At 35.9% G+C, this 20,848-nt stretch overlaps 1 protein-coding gene across 1 annotated transcript in view; it reads right to left on the bottom strand.

The window, feature by feature from the left end:
• Positions 1-14,590, bottom strand: part of LOC141496457 (C-terminal-binding protein 1-like) — a 60,951-nt gene extending 46,361 nt beyond the window's left edge. Inside the window, 2 exon segments of the mRNA XM_074198991.1 lie at positions 12,883-12,978; positions 14,464-14,590. Coding sequence (XP_074055092.1) covers positions 12,883-12,978; positions 14,464-14,590 — 223 coding nt within the window.
• Between the last annotated feature and the right edge of the window lie 6,258 nt (positions 14,591-20,848).

Below are 20,848 nucleotides of genomic sequence, written 5' to 3'. Positions count from 1 at the left end.
TGATTCGATTTATCTAGATATAAGAGCAGGAGGTTGAGGTCTCCCACTAGTAGAGTTTTGCTGTCTATGTCTTCCTGTAGCTCTTTCATCTTCTCCTCTAAGAATTAGGATGCTATATCACTGGGTGCATATATATTCAGTATTGAAATAACTTTATTAGGAGGGGGCTAGGTGGCGGCTAGGTGGCGTAGTGGATAAAGCACTAGCCCTGGAGTCAGGAGTACCTGGGTTCAAATCCAGTCTCAGACACTTAATAATTACCTAGCTGTGTGGACTTGGGCAAGCCACTTAACCCCATTTGCCTTACAAAAAAAAACCTAAAAAAGAAAAAAAAGAAATAACTTTATTGTCTATGGTACCTTTTAGGAGAATAAAGTTTCCTTCCTTATCTCTTTTAATGCTACTTTTGCTGCTGCTTTGTCTGAGATAAGGATTGCTACCCCTGTTTTTTTTTTTACTCCAGCTGAAGCGAAATATATTTTGCTCCAACCTTTTACCTTTACTTTAAATGTATCTCTCTGCTTCAAATGAGTTTCTTGTAAGCAGCATATTGTAGGATTCTGGTTTTTAATTCACTTTGCTATTCACTTACGTCTTAAGGGAGAGTTCATCCCATTCACATTCAAAGTTATGATTACTAATTCTTTATTGTCCTCCGTGCTATCTTCCCTCTTTGTATTTTTCCCCCTTATCCATATTCCCCAGTATTTTGTTTCTGAATACCACCCCCTTCCATGTGTTTTGCCCTCCTATATTGCCCCCTCCCCTTTCTTTCCCCTTTCCCTTTTTCCCTTTACCCTTCCCTTTTCCCTTTAGTTCCCCCCATTTTCCCTACTCCCCTTCCCTTTCTCCATCCCCCCTCCCCTTTTCCCCCTTTAATACTTAAAATGAGATGTTTTATAAGTTAACTGAGTATGTGTAGGTTGACTTTAAGCCAAGTCTGATGAGAAGAAGATTCAGGTGTTTCTCATCTGCTTCCTTCTTCCCCTCTATTACCATAAGTATTTTGTACCTCTTAGCATAATGAGATTTACCCCCATTCAATCCCCTCCCTCCTCCCATCTCTTTCCTGTCCCCCTTTTTAAGGAGGTAGTGTTTTTTTTAGATCATTCTATCTGAGTCATAGAAAATTCTGAGTATCTGTCACTTCTAGTTAAGTATATTCTATCTAATAGAGTTAAAATTATTGAGAGTTATTAAAGTCTTTCTCCCAAGTGGGGTTAAAGCCAGTTACATCCCATTAGATAGCAGTCTCATGGATAGATCATGAATGTCCATCATTTCTGGCTAGGTATATTCTCTCTGTTAGAGCTACAATTCTCAAGATTTATGAGAATCTTTTTCCCCATGCTGGGATATAGCCAGTTTCAACTTATTGGATAGCAGTTTTTTTCCTTTTACCCCCCCCTTTTTGTACTTTTTCATGTGTCTCTTGAACCTCCTGTTTGATGTCCAAATTTTCAATTTAGCTCTGGTCTTTATATCAGGAATTTTTGGAATTCTTCCATTTCGTTAAATGTATATCTTTTTCCCTGGAAGTGAAGGCTCAGCTTCATGGGATAGTAGATTCTTGGCTGCATTCCAAGCTCCCTTGCTCTTTGAAATATCTTGTTCCAGGCCCTTCAGTCCCTTAATGTTGATGCAGCCAAGTCCTGCATGATCCTTACTGTGGCTCCTTGATATTTAAATTGTTTCTTTCTGGCTGCTTGCAGGATTTTCTCTTTTATCTGATAGTTCTGCTGTTTGGCCACAACATTCCTTGGTGTTTTCATTTTAGGATCTTTTTCTGGTGGGGATCGATGTACTCTTTCAATAAGTACTTTGCCCTCCGATTCCATGATATCAGGGCAGCTTTCCATCACTAGATACTGTAATATTAAGTCTAGGCTTTTTTCCTCTTCAATGTTTTCAGCAAGTCCTATAATTTTCAGGTTGCCCCTCCTCAATCTATTCTCGAAGTCAGTGGTTTTGTTGATGAGGTATTTTACATTTGCTTCTATTTTTTCTATTTTTTGATTTTTGTTTAACTGGCTCTTGCTGTCTCATGGAGTCATTAGTTTCTGCAGACTCCATTCTTTTTTTTAGGGAGGAGTTTTCTTCATTAACCTTTTGCAACTCCTTTTCCAATTGGTCAATTCTACTTTTGAAAGAGCTTTCCATTTGATCAACTGAGGTTTTGAGAGAATTATTTTCTTTTTGCATTTACCCAATTGAGGATCTGAGAGAATTATTCTCATTTTTTAATTGTCCAATTGATGATCTGAGAGATTTATTCTCATTTTGTATTTGTCCAATTGAGGATCTGAGAGATTTGTTCTCCTTTTGTATTTGTCCAATTGTATTTTCTAAGGATTTGTTTTCTTGTTGCAAGGTATTAATTGTCCCTCCCAAATTTTCCAGTTGATTTTTAAGCTCCTTCCTTATTTCTTCAAGGAATTCTTTCTGTGCTGAAGACCAGATCGTATTCTCCTCAGAGGTTCTAGGTCTTTCTGAGTTAGGGTCTTTCACTTCCAAGAATTTTTCTATGGATCTACCTTTCCACTGACCCTTCTTCATTTTGCTAAGACCTTGAGTTGGGGAGGGGCTGGTTCACAGGGGCTTGGGATCGCTAAAGGCTTTACTCACTGAGTGCAATTTCTCTGGCTGGCCAGTAGGAGATGCTGGTTGCTTTCTCTGGAGTGTGTGACCTTGATTGAGGCCTCCTCCCTTTGCTTGAAGGGAGGAGTTGGAGCTATTGAATTCTTTTGCCTTCAATCAATGGTGCTCTTTACCCTGGCCTGAGGTCATTCCTCTCTGATTGTCAAAGGGGCTGGTTCTTCTACTCACATACCTGTGCCTGAGGCAGAAGTAGTCTGCTATTGTTTGTTCGGGGAAGAGGCCTCAGTTGTAATGGATGCATGGACTCAGAGTTCCTCAGACCAGAGGAGACCAGGGATGGTGTCTGCAGCTCTCCTGAAACAGAAATCTCCCCCGAGCCCTGTCAGCAAGTTCCAGGGGAACAGCACCAACACCAGCTCCTCTGCTCCCTAGTTGACTCAAGCCCCTGCAGTCTAGCCCCACTGCTGATCCAGCAGGTCCGGCTCTAGGGTCCTCAGACTCCTGGCTCCAATTCAGCTGCTAATCTGACTGACCTGGGGCTGATCCGCCCTCTGAGCCCAGACTCACCTGCCTGAATTCATCCAATGCTGCTGCAGGAGACAAATCCTAAGGTAGATATTCTTTCTCCTGGCTTTTCTTTCTGGGTTTTGTGGGTCGGATTTCTGTTAAGAGGCTTATTTCTATTAAGAGGTTTATTATAGATGGGGAAAGATCAGGAGACTTTAGAACTGTGCCTGTCTTCTCTCCGCCATCTTGGCTGGACGTTCCCAGATCAGTTGTTTTTCTTTTTTTCTTTTTTTTTTAGGTTTTTTTTTTTGCAAGGCAATGGGGTTAAGTGGCTTGCCCAAGGCCACACAGGTAGGTAATTATTAAGTGTCTGAGGCTGGATTTGAACTCAGGTACTCCTGACTCCAGGGCCAGTGCTCTATCCACTACACCACCTAGCTGCCCCTCAGTTGTTTTTTCAAAGAGATATTTCACATGTTCTTCTAATTTTTCATTCTTTTGGTTTTGAAGTATTGTGTCCTGACTTCTCATAAAGTCAGCAGCTTCCTTTAGCTCCATTTGAGATCTGAAGGATTTGTTTTCCTCAGAGAGCTTTCTTATCTCTTTTTCCATCTGGCCAGTTATGCTTTTTAAAGCATTCTTCTCCTCAGTAACTTTTTGAACTGTTTTATCCATTTGACCTATACTGATTTTTAACATGTTATTTTCTTCAGCAATTTTTTAGATCTCATTGACTAAGCTGCTGACTGCTTTTTCATGTTTTTCCTGCATCTCTCTCATTTCTTTTCCCAATTTTTTCTTCTATCTCCCTTACTTGATTTTCAAAATCTTTTTTGAGCTCTGTCATAGCCTGAGCCCAATTTCTGTTTTGCTTTCAGTCTTTAGATGCAGGAGCTTGTACTTCCTTATCTTCAGATTGAGTATTTTGATCCTTCTTGGGATCATAGACAATGTATTTCTCAATGGTGTTCCTCTTTTTTGCTGTTTACTCATTTCCCCAGGCTGTAGCTGGTCTTGGGGTGCTTCCTGAGCTTTTGAGTATTATTGGGACACCCCCCCCCCACAAGGATCTCAGTTTGTGAGGCTCTGTCTTCCCTCCTGTTCTGTGAATGACCACAAATGCACCCCTCTGCCACGGGACTGAGGTGGCGGGGGGCATGCTGTTCTATGGAGGGGCCTAGACTGCAATCAGGATCTGAATGTGGTCAGAGCCCCAGAGTCCTGTCCCAGGTACAGAGGACAGAGCTTGGAAGTCTCTCTCCACTCCCCTACCTTTGGTAGGCTGAGCACCTAAGGCTCAGTTGCCTAGGGGCTTCTGCTTACTGGCTCTACCTGCTTCCATTTCCTGGATCTGGGCTGCTGTAGTCACTGCTGCTTGCTGAGTTCCCTGAGGACTGGGCTTCACTTATTTGCTCTGACAGAGGCCCCCCCACCCCCAATGATCTTCCAAGTTGTGCCTGGTGCTCCCCGGGGTGTAGATCAGGAAATTGCCCCCTCTGCCATGAGCCAAGGCTCTCAGGTGCTCTGGGGCTGCCTCCAGAAGGCTGAAATTCATTCACTCTGGCAGGCTGCCCCTCTATCCCTGTGGAGTAGAGGCTTTCCTCTTTTCCAGGTTACTTTGTGCTGGAGAATTGCCTCACTGGATCTTTCTCTTGAAAATTTAGTTAGAAGGGGCAGCTAGAGTCATTATTTTATGATTTTTGAAATATTATATAGAGAGAGAACACCTAAGAAAGGTTCTTCTCCTGTCACTATCTTGGCTCCACCCCTCCATCTTTATAGTTACTCTTAAAATAATATTGCTAGTACTGTATAAAATGTTCTCTTGGTTCTGCTTATTTAACTCTTCATTATTTCATGTAAATCTGTTCATTTTTTAAAAATGCTTATCATTTCTTATGTGTTTCATCATAATTATATATCACAATTCATTCACCTATTCCCCAATTTATGTTCATTCCTTCAATTTTCATCTCTTTGTTTCCACAAAGAGAGTTACTATAAATATTTTAGAACTTATATTTTTTTCCTTGTTCCCTGATTACCTTGGGAAATTGACCTAATAGTGGTACTGCTGGGTCAAAGGTATACACACAATTTTATAAACTCTTTTGTCATAATTTCAGAAAGCTCTCCAAAATAATTGAATCAGTTCAGTTCCATCAGTAGTCTGCTAGTGGTCTCAATTTTTTCCACATCTCCTCCAATATTTGTCATGTTCCCCTCCTGTCATTTTACTTGAATTTTTTTAGGTTTTTGCAAGGCAAATTGGGGTTAAGTGGCTTGCCCAAGGCCACACAGCTAGGTAATTATTAAGTATCTGAGATGGATTTGAACTCAGGTACTCTTGACTCCAGGGCCGGTGCTCTATCGCTGTACCACCCAGCTGCCCCCCTCCTATCATTTTAGCCAACCTGATTGGTGTGAAATGGAACTTCAAAATTATTTTAATTTGATTTAGGGTATTTTTGCATATTATTATATATATATAGTTTTGGTTTCTTCCCAGAACTGCTGGTCCATATCTTTTCATCACTTATCAATAGGGGAACAACTCATTTTTATAAATTTGACTCAGTTCTCTATATACTTGAGATATGAGACCTTATCCAAGGAACTTTCTATAAAATTTTCCCCCAATTTTCTGCTTTCCTGTTTGCTTTGGTTCTTAATTTAATGTAATTAAAATTATGCATTTATATCCCACAATATTCTCTCTTTATTATAAATTCTCTTATTCATGAATCTGATAGTTGATATGCTCCCTTTTCTTCTAATTTACTGTTGAGATTTCCCTTTATGTCTAGGCCATGTAACCCTAACCTTAACCCTTGCTTTTGTTCAAAGAAGGAATATTAACTATCAACCAAATTTGACCTTTTTTAGGATTTCTTGTTTTTTAGTGCCCTAGGGAGCTGACAGGCTCTAGGAGATACTTTGGGTATATCACCCATGGTATGTTTTATTATAATTTTGACTATTATTTTTTATCATTTATAAGCTGAAAGTAATCACTATACAGAGTATTTAAGCAAAACTACCTTTTCCTATGGAAAATTAATTCCATCATTTTACTAGGGTCATCTACCCAGGGTTCAGTAATGTATAGTAATATTAGGAATGAAGTGGAACCACACTGGTGTTTCATGCAAAATATGATACTTGCCCAGTACTTCTGCTCAGAGGGATTTGATAGCATGTGACACTCATTACTTCTCATCCTTCCTGTAAAATAGTATAAGATTAGCATCTAGTAGCCCTTCATGACAGTGAAAAGCAGTAGTGGGATTCAAATAAATTAACAACCAGCTCTCTGCCCTACTGACCATTTTAATTATACAAAAATATATACCAAAAGGTAGTTTAATATTTCATGCATTTAATACTCAAACAAGAACAATAAAAGAGGTACACAAAACTACATTATATTATATTACCCACAGTAAGCAAATGTTGGAACATTTGCAGAATCAAAGTTCATTCTACCTATTCTAATTTTTTTCCTTCTACATCCATGACTTCTGAAATGGGTGATAAGATAATCCCTGAAATTTATATTTCTATTGGTACATTGTGTCCTGGCTTCCTATTGGTTTCACCATTGGGGAATACCAGTGCACTCATAATATCTCAGACCATAACACAAATGACCAGCTTGTCATGCCCTGGTGGCTTGGCTCTTTTTCACTTTATATTATTATTTGTTTACTGAATTAGCAAAAATGAAAATATAATATTTTGGGGCAGCTAGGTAGTGCAGTGGATAGAGCACTGTCCCTGGAGTTAGGGAGACCTGAGTTCAAATCCGACCTCAGAAACTTAATAATTACCTAGCTGTATGACCTTGGGCAAGTCACTTAACCCCGTTGCCTTACCCAAAAAAGTAGTATTTCATCAAAGGTGTAATGAGTTTTAAGAAATGAATAAATAAATATTACAAGTATAGTTCCATCAATGTTTTTCCACCTGTGGATGGAATGAACATTGCTACAGAAGCTTAGAAAACACTGTTGTGTGGAAGAATAATAAAAAAGAATAAGGAATTTAATTTATGATTTCAACATTGGGAAGCTGCCCAGGTACCCACCTTAGAGAGAACCCTGACTGAAAGTGACATTTTAAAAACTGGTTTGTCAAACTCAGTATAAAATCAGGTGTCAATTCTGCCACACAAGCGAGAATCAACTGAATCCCATCACTAGTTTAAAGGGTAAAAAACATAATCCTTAACCTCCAAGACTGCACAAACTAATTTCACATGAAGTCAGTTGGTAAGACAATAAATATTTAAGTACCCACTATGTACTAATTGCTAGTAAAAAACAAATACAGAAAAGAAAGACAATCTCTCTTTTCCCCAAAGAATTTACAATCTTATAGTCAAAGTAGGCACACAAAATTTAATTCTAAAATTCTTAATTCCAATGCATTCTCTCCATTATTTATTTTCTATTTTTCCTGTATAAGGTTTGATATATATATATATACATATATATACATATATATATACATATATATATACATATATACATATATATATATACACATACATATTTGCATACTTTATTCCACCATTAGAATGCATTAAAGGTAGGACTTGTCTTTTGTCTCTTTGCTTGCATAGAGTAGACACTTTATAAATGTTTATTTATTCCCTGTTGGTCTCTCTCCAGGAGCAGATCTGTACACTGTTCATATGCTTGGAGTACCAAAACTGTATCATAGTCACAAAGATAATTCCCATTTAACTGCTTCCTTTCCTATCCTTAACACATTAATTTTATTTGTGCAAAAACTTTTCAATATCATGTAATCAAAATTATCTTTTCTATATTTGCCTCTATTCCCCATTTGATTTTAAAAAAATCTCCTACCCTTTACTATGAAGGGTACATAATATGCTTCCCTTCTAAATTTCTATAGTATGATCTTTAATACAAAGAATATGTGTCCTTTTCAGATCTAATATTTTAGGATCATATTTTGAGATCTGATTCAAAGAAAAGTCTGATCATACCAAGTCCAAGTTTCAGAAGTTCCTGACTTGAATGTGGGTCTGAGGAATACTACTGTGTACTTGCCCTAGTTGGAGCCCCAGTAGACTACTGCTAGATTAAACTACCAGCAGTTCTGCAGGTTGAGAGAAATAGAATGATAGACCTTCCTTTGGTTTAAGTTCCTTGCTGTAATTATACTGTGGATTTGTAGGTGTCTCTGAGACCTTGCTCTGCTCCCATTTTCAGCACCTCTCAACTGCTGGCTGTTTCTGTTCCTGTTTCTCTCTTGGTACCTAGCTTTAGTCTCATGATTTTTGTTTGCCTGGATGGCCACCACTAGGCACTTGACTCCCTTCTCAGTCTACACTAAATCTGCAATCCAGTTTTGGAGTATGAGTATCAGAACTGTCAGTTTGTACCTGTTTCTGCTTCCTACCTCACATCAGGAAACTCTGAACTGCATCCAGGACTTCTTACTTTATATAAGGTTTTAAGAGACTTGTGGTAATTCCTAGAATTCACTTCCTCCTGAAATATCTTAGGTAGGTTTGGGATACCACTGTAGAATTTGCTTTAAGGAAAAATAAGAATTTCATTATGTAATTCCCTGAAGATAATAGAACCATTATTTCAGAATAATGAAGATGGTTTGAAATAATCCCATATGGAAGAAGGAAAAGGTATATATAATTTGTATTTTATAACTACTTCTTGTTAACCCTTCCCTTGATCATGAAAAAAGAAAAGATTTTTTAAATCAGAGACACCTTGAATCCTTCCTAGATCAGAACCCCATGTGACTCCCCCCTGAGTTTGTTAACCCCTCTCATCTCAGACCAAGTTCACAAATAAAGGTGCTGGAAGGGAAAAGGTAGAAAAATACAGAGAGATGAGTTACATTCCAGTCTCATAAATTTATTAGCTATACTGAACTTATTTTATTAGTAAGTTGTATTATCTGTTTGCCTCAGTTTTCTGATCTGAAAAGAGGAAATTAATAATGGTACCCACCTCCTAGAGTTTTTGAGATCAAAAGGATATAATAATTATGAAGTGTTTAGCATGGCGACTAATATATGGCAAACGCTATAAAAATTTTGAGTATTGTTATTATTTCTTTAATTTAATATAGTTGTTCCATACTTGATCTTCTAAAGTGAGTTTCGGGTGTGATTATTATAAAATACAAAAGGTAATAATATTTTTCTATGTGGGATAACTTGGAAATCTATTTGACTGAATTGATGTCAACTGACTAGCAATATAATTTTTTGTGTTTCATGTTTTAAATACATGATAGTGTATGTCTGGGTCAAAGGGTATGGACATTTTAGTCACTTTACATAGTCAAATCTCAAGATTATTATGACTTGAATTTCTCTTGTTATTGGTGAAATGGGACATTCTTTCATGTGGTTATTAATAGTTTGTAATTCTTCTTTTGAGAATTGTTTGATCACTTATCTATTGGAAACTGGCTGTTTGTGTGTGTGTGTGTGTGTGTGTGTGTGAGAGAGAGAGAGAGAGAGAGAGAGAGAGAGAGAGAGAGAGAGACAGAGAGACAGAGACAGAGACAGAGACAGAGAGAGAAGGATTTGTGAATTATTTATATAATATTTATATATCATTTATATGTCCTGAATACCAAACCCTTATCAGAGAAATCTGATACAAAGTTTGGGTTTTTTTTTCCCATTCAACTTCTTCCTCTGTTTAGATGCTTTTCAGTTTCATGTAATCAAAGCCATCTTTTGTAATCACCTTTCTCTCATTCTCTTTTTGGTTAAAAATAACTCCAATCCATAGCATAACTCTAAGAAGTATATGATCTGCTTTTCTTCTCATTTTTTAATTGTATGATCTTTACTATTAAGGTCATGTATCCATCTAGACTTATGGAATACGGTATAAACCATTCTACTATTGAATGTGAACAATTTTCTCCTTTTGGAGTTTTGATCTCCAGGACAATGGGAAAAAAAGTCAGTCTATAGATTCTATTGCTTTATTGCAAGTCCAGACACTTGTCCATCACTCCTGTGACAAATGAAGTAACTTTCTGAGAGCCACGATTCTTGTGGTACAACTGCTCCTCAGATTTCTAAGTTAGAATTTGTGTGAAAGGACTGACTTGGATGATCCAGCATTTGAACAAATGTGAGGCAATTGACCAAATCTATAAGAGTCTGTCATAGTTCTCACCCCAATAATCTTCAAATCTTTTCAGAGATCAGTTAGAAAGGACTTTCTTGTCTTTCTGATTTCTGTTCTCCAGCCATTCTACCTATGAATGAAATCATTAGTAGATTAGTGATAACAACGTTAATCTTCATACATTGGACATGGTCAGTTAATAAAGTACATTCAACTTTTCTGGAATTCACTCTTCATTGTGTCATTATATCACACACACACACACACACACACACACATATATATATTTTAGGTTTTTGCAAGGCAAATGGGGTTAAGTGGCTTGCCCAAGGTCACACAGCTAGGCAATTATTAAGTGTTTGAGACTGGATTTGAACCCAGGTACTCCTGACTCCAGGGCCAGTGCTTTATCCACTGTGCCACCTAGCCACCCTGCCCACATATTTTTTAAAAGTTTTTATTATGATTTTAAATACCAAAAAAAGAGCATTTAAATTCACATAAAACACTAAAAAAACCCAAAAAACTCCATATGAAACTGTGAGTCTTTCTTTCAAACCACTTATTTTAAAATATATATTAAATTTTAAATACTTTCAAAACTGTTCTATTTGTGCTTCCTTCAAAACTTTCTTTTGTTTTCTGTGTGCATTTATTTTAAATTACAAAATTTCTATTTTTTTTCTGCATTGTTATTACTAACCCCTGTTAACCTTAATCAATTTTCTTTGGTTAAAAATGAAACAACAAAAGGTTAGTTTATTCATGGGTGGATAACATCATTAAAGAGATCAACCAAGAGCTTAATGAGAGAAAAGTATTTATAGAAATTTCACAGTCATAAAATTTGGGCAGTCAACCAGTCAGGTTACATATAAGTACATAAAAGTGTCATTCATCATTTTATGATTCTCTAATCCATCCATAAGGTCTGTTCTATGTCAAAATTGACAAGGATCCATTGTACAGCAGGATTACTATTCTGACTTAATATTTTATGTTATTATGTCTATAATATAGACATAAAACATTGGTATTTCTCCCTTTCCAAAATGTCAAAAGTATAAGAATTTATTTAGTCTCTTATAAAGATAACCAGACCAGTTTCTTGTTTTCTCAGACTGGTCTTTATTTTAATTATTTATACAATAATAAATGTCTAACATGTAGATGCCATTCAAGGGCTATTTCAGCCTGTACAAAGCCTGCTAGAGAGGCACAGATCTTGAAAAGGGTAGGATTAACATTAAGACTTACAAACCTCAATTTGAGACTGAGAAACCAATTTTTATTCAGAAATATAGGATTAAAGTTATTATATTTCCCTATTTTTATCAAAAAGGCACTCTAGTGTCATCTATAGGCCAGCCAAATAAAAATTCAAGAAGATGAACATATTGGAAAGAGAATGACATATCCTTGGGGCCTAGGGATCTAGGGTTACCAAGAAATATAGACAGGCAATATAAGGTTCATAGCAGTATATAAAAGTGGGTGATGCAATTACTAGGTCCAAAAGGGCAAATTACAGAGAGCAAAATGGGCCAGTCTCCTTTGATTATATAGACCATATAGATAAGATGCATATAACAACAAAGAAAAGTTCTGGTCAATTTCTTCTGGAATCATCTGATGTAGTTCTGTGGCTTCAGATGTTTTTCCAGAGGTCCTCTTCAATCCAAGTTACCTATAGAGCTATTCCTTTCTAAAAAAAGAACTTATCATAAATTTTAACCAGATCAAAACTTATGACTAAAATGAAATTCTGGAATCTCTCAGATCATTTCAATTTACAATTTGATTTACCAAATGCCATGTTGATATGCATGGAGAATTCAGTTATAAATAGCGATTGTCATTCTTTTCATTTCTCCATTTGCAGGATGCTATTCCTCTTAACTAAATAAATTTCCATACAGATTCTACTTCAAAAAGTGAATTCATTAAAAATTTCAAATTAATTTGAGTTTGTAACATATGCATTTAATAATAATTTTAGAACAGAGTATCCAGTGATTTACAAATAAAACAGGTTTAATCTTTTCCTAATGTTTAAAAATTAATAAAAATAATCCTTAACTGAAAATGAATTTCTCTTTGAAATATTTTTAAAATAGATCACAAGTTATCTTTCCTCTGATATACTTAGTTGACTAATGTTCCTTTCCTTAAAATAGAAAGTGAGACTGTTATAATAGAGAATCATATTTTGATGTCATAAAAACTTTATCATATCTGCTTAAATATCCCTTAGCATTTTGAAAAAAAATTAAAACAACCACCAGAACATATAGTTGACAACAAATGCCAAAGTTATACACTAGCCTATCCAGCTATTAGGATTATAATCACTGTAGGCCAAAAATGAATTAAATTTCTATATCTGATTTTAACATTGATCTCTTGACATAATTATTGCAATTTACCGTAAAGATCAAGATCATTTTGCTTAGATATCAGTTTCCAGGTAAGGCTATGTGCATGACCAAATGCCTTGAACCAGATTTTAAATCTGCCAAGTGAGACATTGTCCAAAAGTCGTGTTTGGAAACCTGAGTTAGGAAAATCCAGCGTTAGAGCTAACTTAAAAAAATTTTTTCCCAGTTTTTCTGCATGAGTCTGTCACCTGCAAAGTGTCCAAATTCCTTAAGTTTACTGGCATCAATAGAACATTGTCCCAACAGCATTTCTTTTTGCTGATCATACCTGTAATCAAACATACCTGTAATCAAACATAGAATAATATCAATTAAACAGTCCAATAAGATTTAGATAGCAAATTCCAAATAATCAGAACTTCTGGTGAATTCAGCTTATAAGGATCAAATATTGATTATAGGAGCGGCTAGGTGGCGCAGTGGATAAAGCACTGGCTTTGGAGTCAGGAGTACCTGAGTTCAAATCCAGCCTCATATACTTAATAATTACCTAGCCGTGTGGCCTCAGGCAAGTCACTTAACCCCATTGCCTTGCAAAAAAAAACTAAAAAAAAAATATTGATTATAATCTCACATTGGCAACAACAAGAGATTTCCACAGAAAAATCACAAAGTATTTTTATCCATGCTGCACAGGTGCTTCTACTTCAAAGCAAACAACAAAACATTTGGGCTATATAAATACATTACTTCCAAATTGTATATAGATTCTATAGAACCAATTTTATCCATTAATATTAATCAGTTATTATCCACACTAAAATAGGCACAAACAAACCATTGATTCCAGAATTCTTTAAAACAATTAAAACATCTTTAGATGACTTTTAAATAATTTGCATATATTTCAACAGTTGTTCTAAATTCCAGATGTAATAAACAACATAAAATACATTAAATTTCCAAATAAGAAGATATATGAATTATTTCCCTTCACTAAACAGAAAGCTTTCATGCTGAAATCTTATTTTCTTAGAACAAAACAAAGCAACAAAGAAGTTTCTTAACTAAAGTTAACTTCATAACTTAATGTATTTTATAAGTTTCATAAATTTATTCACTTTTGCACAGGTATATTCATATCAGTCTCAAAAAGAAAATGAGATTCTCCAGAAATTTAATCTTATACATATGATAATTTCAAAACAATAATGTAATTTTTACTTATGCCAACATATTTATGGCAATAAATTTAGATCAAAACAGCACTTGCAATGATTTGAGTTACTTTAAATGCTTTTATTATTAATCTAATAGTTGCTTTAGTATCACAAGGGCAACTTCTAATTTTCTAAGAATAGAAAATTTGCTAGGAGAGCTATAAGAAAATACCATCACATTATTGCAATGAATTTGCTTATAGATTTGAAAATTTATACATATCAGAACACAGAAATATAAAAGACATTTGGAAATAGTCAATCAAGACACAGAGAATGAGAAAGAGGGAAGGATGAAATTTCCCAATTCTTGATGGCAGGATTAGGAATATGAGAATAGACCTTTTTCCTCTTTCAAAGACCAACTTCCAGAAAGTTATCGTGAGTTCTTGAAAGAAAATCTGATTCCCTCATTCTCTAGCTGTGAAAATAGCTGAGAAGACAAGTAGGAGGTAATCAGGGCAAAGAGAAGAGACAGTATAAGTGAAGAGGACACACACACACACACACACACACACACACACACACACACACACACACAGACAAACGCTCTACAAAAGTGAAGCAGGTCTCTCAATGAGGGAGTATGTGTGATTGATTGCAGCCAACCAGGTGAGCAGCTGCAGCGCAACAGGGACTGCGGAGAAACTTCTGGTGAAGCAGCTTTGCGCTCTCCTTGTAGCATTTTTGGGATTTTGTGGTAGAGGAGTTTGAAGGTTGTCGGTCTGACCTTCATCACAGACTAAGCCAAGAGAAGAGGGATGAGGGGGTTTGAAAAGGGACCTCGAGACTACTAGGACTAAGTGAGAAACTGCTTTTCTGCTTGCTGGATCTTTAATCTTAGATTGTAATTTACCCATCATTAATTTTTTTTAAATTACACAAAAAAGGGGCAGCTAGGTGGCGCAGTGGATAAAGCACCCGCCCTGGAGTCAGGAGTACCTGGGTTCAAATCTGGTCTCAGACACTTAATAATTACCTAGCCGTGTGGCCTTGGGCAAGCCACTTAACCCCATTTGCCTTGCAAAAATGAAAATAAAAATAATAAATAACAAATAAATAAATAATAAAAAATAAATAAAAAATAATAAAATAAAAAAAATAAATTACACAAAAGACACGAGTGGGATAAAGTCTGAGATTTCTTCCATAGAATATTATAGATCGGAAAACAGTTAACTACGTGCCCCTCTTCCCCTGACAAACAACTTCTGGGATATTGGTAAAGAGTCAACTGACCCCACCTTATCTGTTGAAGTTCAGGTGATCATTCAATTCCTGGGACTGGTTTCGGTTTGAATTTGCTCTTTTCCTTAGATTAATTTACTCAAATAGATTGTGAAGTCCACATTCCTCAATAATGGGGGGGGTGGGAATCGAGTTAGGATAAATGTGATTCTTGGGTCTTTTGTTTTTGCCTCAATCTCTGTAACTGATTGGGGTCTGTTCCTCAAGAACTTGAACAAAACTTTCTCTACATACCTTGAGTGATCTCCAAAATTTATTTAAGTGGCATTTGTCCCACACACACAAAAGACAAAAACACTGGGGCAGTCCACTTTGATTTTACTCTAGAGGATCCTGACACATAAGTAACCAAATAATTTAACAAAAAGATAGAAACAGGAACCTGCTCTGCTTTCATATTATGGGGTCATAGAGTCATAGCACAAAAAAAAATTACTACCAAGGCACACCAGAACCAACCCAGATGGGCATCAGAAAAACCAGGAGGGAGTACCTAGAGCCCTTAACCAGAAGAAATTCTCACTGAGGCAAAACTTTCAGTAATTAGAAATAAAATTCTAGAGAATATTTCAACTTCAAACAAAAAACCAAGGTCAAAATTAGAGCAATTGAGTTGAAAAGTGACAGACACCCCTTCCAAGTCCAACAAAAACTTCTGCCAGTTTCAAAATCTGTCCTAGCTCTGGACTCAATGTCATCTGTTCATCCTAACAGTTTGGGAGAATAATAATACAATACTATCATTCTAACCAAGAAGTAGAAACAAGTTGTCCCCTTCAGGACTTTAACATCTTCAAAGAGTATTGAGGAAATTAAATAAGAAAAACAGAGGTCCTGGAGGTAGACTGAATCTATGAGGGAAAGAGAAAAGAGTAAAGAGAATGCACTGGCATTAAAAGAAGAATGTTCAGTTTGAAAAAGGGCCAGGAGTTGAAAAGTTTACAGACCTCCTTCCTTCAAAGAGGGGAAGAAAGAGCCAGTCCCTCTTTGAATCCCTTTCAATCTGAGTTTCAGATATGATTGTTGTTAACCCTATTTAATTTTCTTCCGCTAAAAATGAAATGACAAAAAGTTAGTTTAACCATGAAGTTTTATACTCTAAGATATAACCTAAAAATCCATGGACAGATGACATAAAGATATCAACCAAGAGCTTAATAAGGGAAAAGTATTTATAGAACCCTCACAAAGAGTCATAATGTGCAACCAATCAGGTAATACAATGTATCACACATTAATACATAAAGTTGTCATTGATTACTTTTTGACTCTAACCCATTCATAATATCTGTCCTTATGTCAGACCAGTTTCCTGCCTTCTCATGATGGTCTTTACTCTGATTGTTTACAAAACTGTAAGTCAATAGATGTAGATGCAATTTGAAAGGGACCAAGCTGTTTCACACAGACAGAACCTGCCTTCAGTTTATAACTGGAGAGACACAGACCTTGAAGTGCATAGAGGTTAACATTCAGAATTACAAAACCCAAATTGAGATTGAGAAACAATTTTTGTTGAGAAATATGGAAGACATTAAACTTTTTTACCTCCAACTCTTCCTAGTTAAAAATTAAGAGAGAAAGTTGTTATAACAAATAAAGTTATTTGTAACATAATCTTATAACAAATATCAATTATAAATAACAATATAAAATATGCAACAATTTATAATAATCTATAACAAAAAGCTTAGTTAAAAGATTAATGCACACAATGATCATATCTTTTTTTACCTTGAGTCCATCCCTCTCTGTCAAAGGTGATTAGTATACTTTATCACAGATCCTTTGGAGACTGTCAAAGTTTAATGTCTCTAAGACTTTATATTTCTGATAAGGTAGTGCAGTGGATAGAGCACCTCCTAGAGTCAGGAGGACCTGAGTTCAAATCCAGCCTTAGACACTTAATAATTTCCTAGCTATGTGACCTTGGGCAAGTCATTTAACCCCACTGCCTTAAATAAAAAATTTTTTTAAATTTTTAAATGGCAAATCATTCAACATCTCATTAATATGCCTATGTTCCAACCATTGATCTCAAACTTCAATAAAGATCTGAAACATCTAGAAATAACATCAAAAATATATGTGTCGCATTCATCTTGAATACTGAGTGGGATAAAGTTTGAAATTTCTTCAGTAGAATATTATAGATTGGAAAATAGTTAACTATGTGTCCTTCCTCCCTTGACAAAGCAACTTCTGGGATATTGGTGAAGAGTCAACTAACCCTACTTTATCTGTTGGTGGGGATCAAGTTGGGAAAATTGTGATTCTTGGGTCTTTTGCCTTTGCCTCAATATCTGTAATTGATTGGGGTCCGTTCCTTGAGAAACAAATAAAGCTTTCTCCTCATACCTTGAGAGATCTCCAAAATTTATTTAAGTGGCAATTGTCCCACACAATACTAAAGTAGAAAATCAAAAGATAAGAGATGGGATAACAGGCAAGTTTGGCCTTGGAGTACAAAATGAAGCAGGGTAAAGACTAATTAAGTTTTGTCAAGATAACTCACTGATCTTAGAAAGGCTCAAGATAATTCACTGATCATAGCAAACACTCATTTTCAATAACCCAAAAAGCTAACTCTACACATGGATATACCAGATGGCCAATCTAAAAATCAAATTGATTATATATTTTGCAGCCACAGGTAGAGGAACTCTATACAGTCAGTTAAAACATGAACTGACCATAGTTTGGATCATGAATTTCTTATTGCAAAATTTAGACAAATTTAAAATGTGGGGGAAACATCAGAAAATAATATGATCTGATTTATAGAAATAACATCCTTTATGAATATGAAGTGGAGAAGATGAATAGATTTTAGGAATTAGGAAGGATGGATACAATGCCTAAAGAACTGTGGACTGAGATTCACAATATTGAACAGGAGACAGCAGCAAAAAAATGTCCCAAAGAAAAAGAAGAGTAAGAAAGCAAAATTGCTGATGAGGCTTTACAAATAGATGAGGAAGAAGGAAATGGAAAGGGAAAGAAGGGAAATCCAATGGAATGCAGAATTCAAAAGAATAGTAAGGAGAATTAAGGTTTTCTTAAATAAGCAATGCAAAGAAAGAAAAGAAAGCAATAGAATGAGAAATACAAGATATCTGTTTAAGAAAATTAGAGATATGGGGGAAGGGTGCAACTATGTGGCACAGTGGATAGAGTGCCAGCCCTGGAGTCAGGAGTACCTGAGTTCAAATCCAGCCTCAGATGCTAAATAATTACCTAGTTGTGTGGCCTTGGGCAAGCCACTTAATCCCATTGTCTTGCTAAAACCTAGGAAGGAAGGAAGGAAGGAAGGAAGGAAGGAAGGAAGGAAGGAAGGAAGGAAGGAAGGAAGGAAGGAAGGAAGGAAGGAAGGAAATTAGAGATACCAAGGGAACATTTCATGCAAAAATTAACATGATTAAAGACAAAAATGTAAGAATTTAAAAGTAAAAGATTAAGAGGTGGCAGGAAGGGACAGTTAGGTGCTGCAGAGGATAAAGCACCAGCCCTGGAGTCAAGAGTACCTGAGTTCAAATCCAGCCTCAGACACTTAATAATTACTTAGCTGTGTGGCCTTGGGCAAGCCTCTTAACCCCATTGCCTTGCAAAAATCTAAAAAAAAAAAGTGACAAGAATATACAGAAGAACCAAACAATAAAGATTTTAACATCACTGCCAACAGTGTGGGAACTAAATCTAAAGTCAAACATCCTGGAGAACAAAATCAAGTGAGTCTTAGGAAGCATTGTTTACAATAAGGCTAGTAGAGGTGACAGAATTCCACCTGAACAATTTAAAATCCTAAAAGAAGATGCTATTAAAGTTCTGGGTTCAATATGCCAGTAAATTTGGAAAACTCAGCAATAGCCAGTGGATGGAAAAAGTTCAGTTTATGTTCTGGTCTTAAGAAGGGAAATATCAAAGAATGTTCAAATTACTGAACAATTGCATTCATTATATACACAGCAAGTTTATGCTTAAGATTCTGCAGGCTAGATTTTAGCAATAAATGAACTGGGAATGACCAGAATATGATGGTTGACAACATTTGCTGGATTATGGAGAAAGCGAGTTCCAGAAAAACATCTACTTTTACTTCATTGCCTAATCTAGAGTCTTTGGATCACAGTAAAATATGACTAGTCCTCAAAGATTATAGCAGTCCCAGATTATTTTACTTGCCTCCTGAGAAAACAGTATGTGGGTCAAGTATGTGAAAAAATTGATTGGTTTAAGATTAGGAAAGGAGTACAATAAAGCTATATATTTTCACTTTAATTAACTTGAGACAGTGTACATCATGCAAATGCAAGGGTGGACAAATCAAAAGCCAGAATTAAGGTTATTGAGGAAATTGTCAACAATCTCAGATATGTACACAATACCACTCTGGTGGCAGAAAGTAAAGAAAAATTAAGAAGTCTCATGATGAGAGTGAAAGAGGAGAGTGTAAAAACTAGTTTAAAACATAACATTAAAAAATACAATCACAACAACTGTTTCCATCACTTCCTGGCAAATAGAGGAAGACGAAATGGAAGCAGTGTCAGATCTTATATTCTTGGGCTCAAAGATCACTGTAGTCAATAATGGCAGCCATGAAATTAAAAGATACTTGCTCCTTAAAGGAAAACTATGGCAAATCTGGAGATCATACTAAAATGAAGAGATATCACCTTACCCACAAGGTCCATATTGTCAAAGTTATGTTTTTTTCAATAGTGCTTTATGGTTGTGAAAGTTGAACTATATGGAAAGCTGAGCAACACAGAATCATTGCTTTTGAATTATGGTGCTGGAGAAAACTTTTGAGAGTCCTTTGGACTCTCAAATTAGCCAATATTTAAAGAAATTAATTCAGACTATTCACTGGAAGGTATAATACTAAATCTGGAACTTAAATACTTTGGTCACATAATGAGAAGATGGGACTCATTGGACAAGACCCTGACATTGGGAAAGACTGAAGGCAAAAGAAGAAGGGAATGGCAGAGAATGTGATGTATAGGTAATATCTTGGAAACAATGAAAATGAGTTTGAACTGACATTGGGAGATAATAGAGGATAGAAGGCCCTGGTCTTCTATGGTCCATGGGGTCATGAAGACTCAGACACTACTGAACAACTGAACAACAACAACAATGTATCAGGTGCTGTACTAAGCATTTTACAGATATTATCTTATTTGAGACTCACAACAACCTTGGGAAGTAGATACTAATATTGTCATTTTATAGATGAAGAAACCGATTCAAAGGTTAAGTGATTTGTCTAAGATCACATAGGCTTGATCTGAACTCAGATCTTCTCAACTTCAGCACCAGAATTCTGTCCATTGAGCTACCAGTTGCCTATTCCCATGGGCAAGATTCTGTGACAATTGGTATAAGTAGGGAGTATGTCATTTTTCTGACTTTTATGTGCCCACACCTGGTCGTTTCCCTGTTTTCTTCTATTTATAATGAGCATTGGACTGTCATGTGATTGAATAGTCAAACTATTCTGGGGTTGGCCACCTCATGAAAAGCCTAGTCCTCTCCCTACTTCTAGAACTTCCCAAACTGCCCCAAGTTCAATAGATAGTTAGAAATATGATCTACAAGAAGAGTTCCTAATTTTTGTATCATGGAGTCCTTTGGCAATCTGGTGAAGCCCTACTCAGAATAAAGTTTTAAAATGCATTAAATAAAATACAAAGAATCACAAACAGTGCCAATTAGAATAAAATAGTTGTCAAAAGTTACA

The sequence above is a fragment of the Macrotis lagotis genome, chromosome 8 (assembly GCF_037893015.1).
Source record: "Macrotis lagotis isolate mMagLag1 chromosome 8, bilby.v1.9.chrom.fasta, whole genome shotgun sequence".
In the NCBI taxonomy this organism is placed as follows: Eukaryota; Metazoa; Chordata; class Mammalia; order Peramelemorphia; family Peramelidae; genus Macrotis; species Macrotis lagotis.
This window is presented reverse-complemented; position numbering and strand designations above follow the sequence as displayed.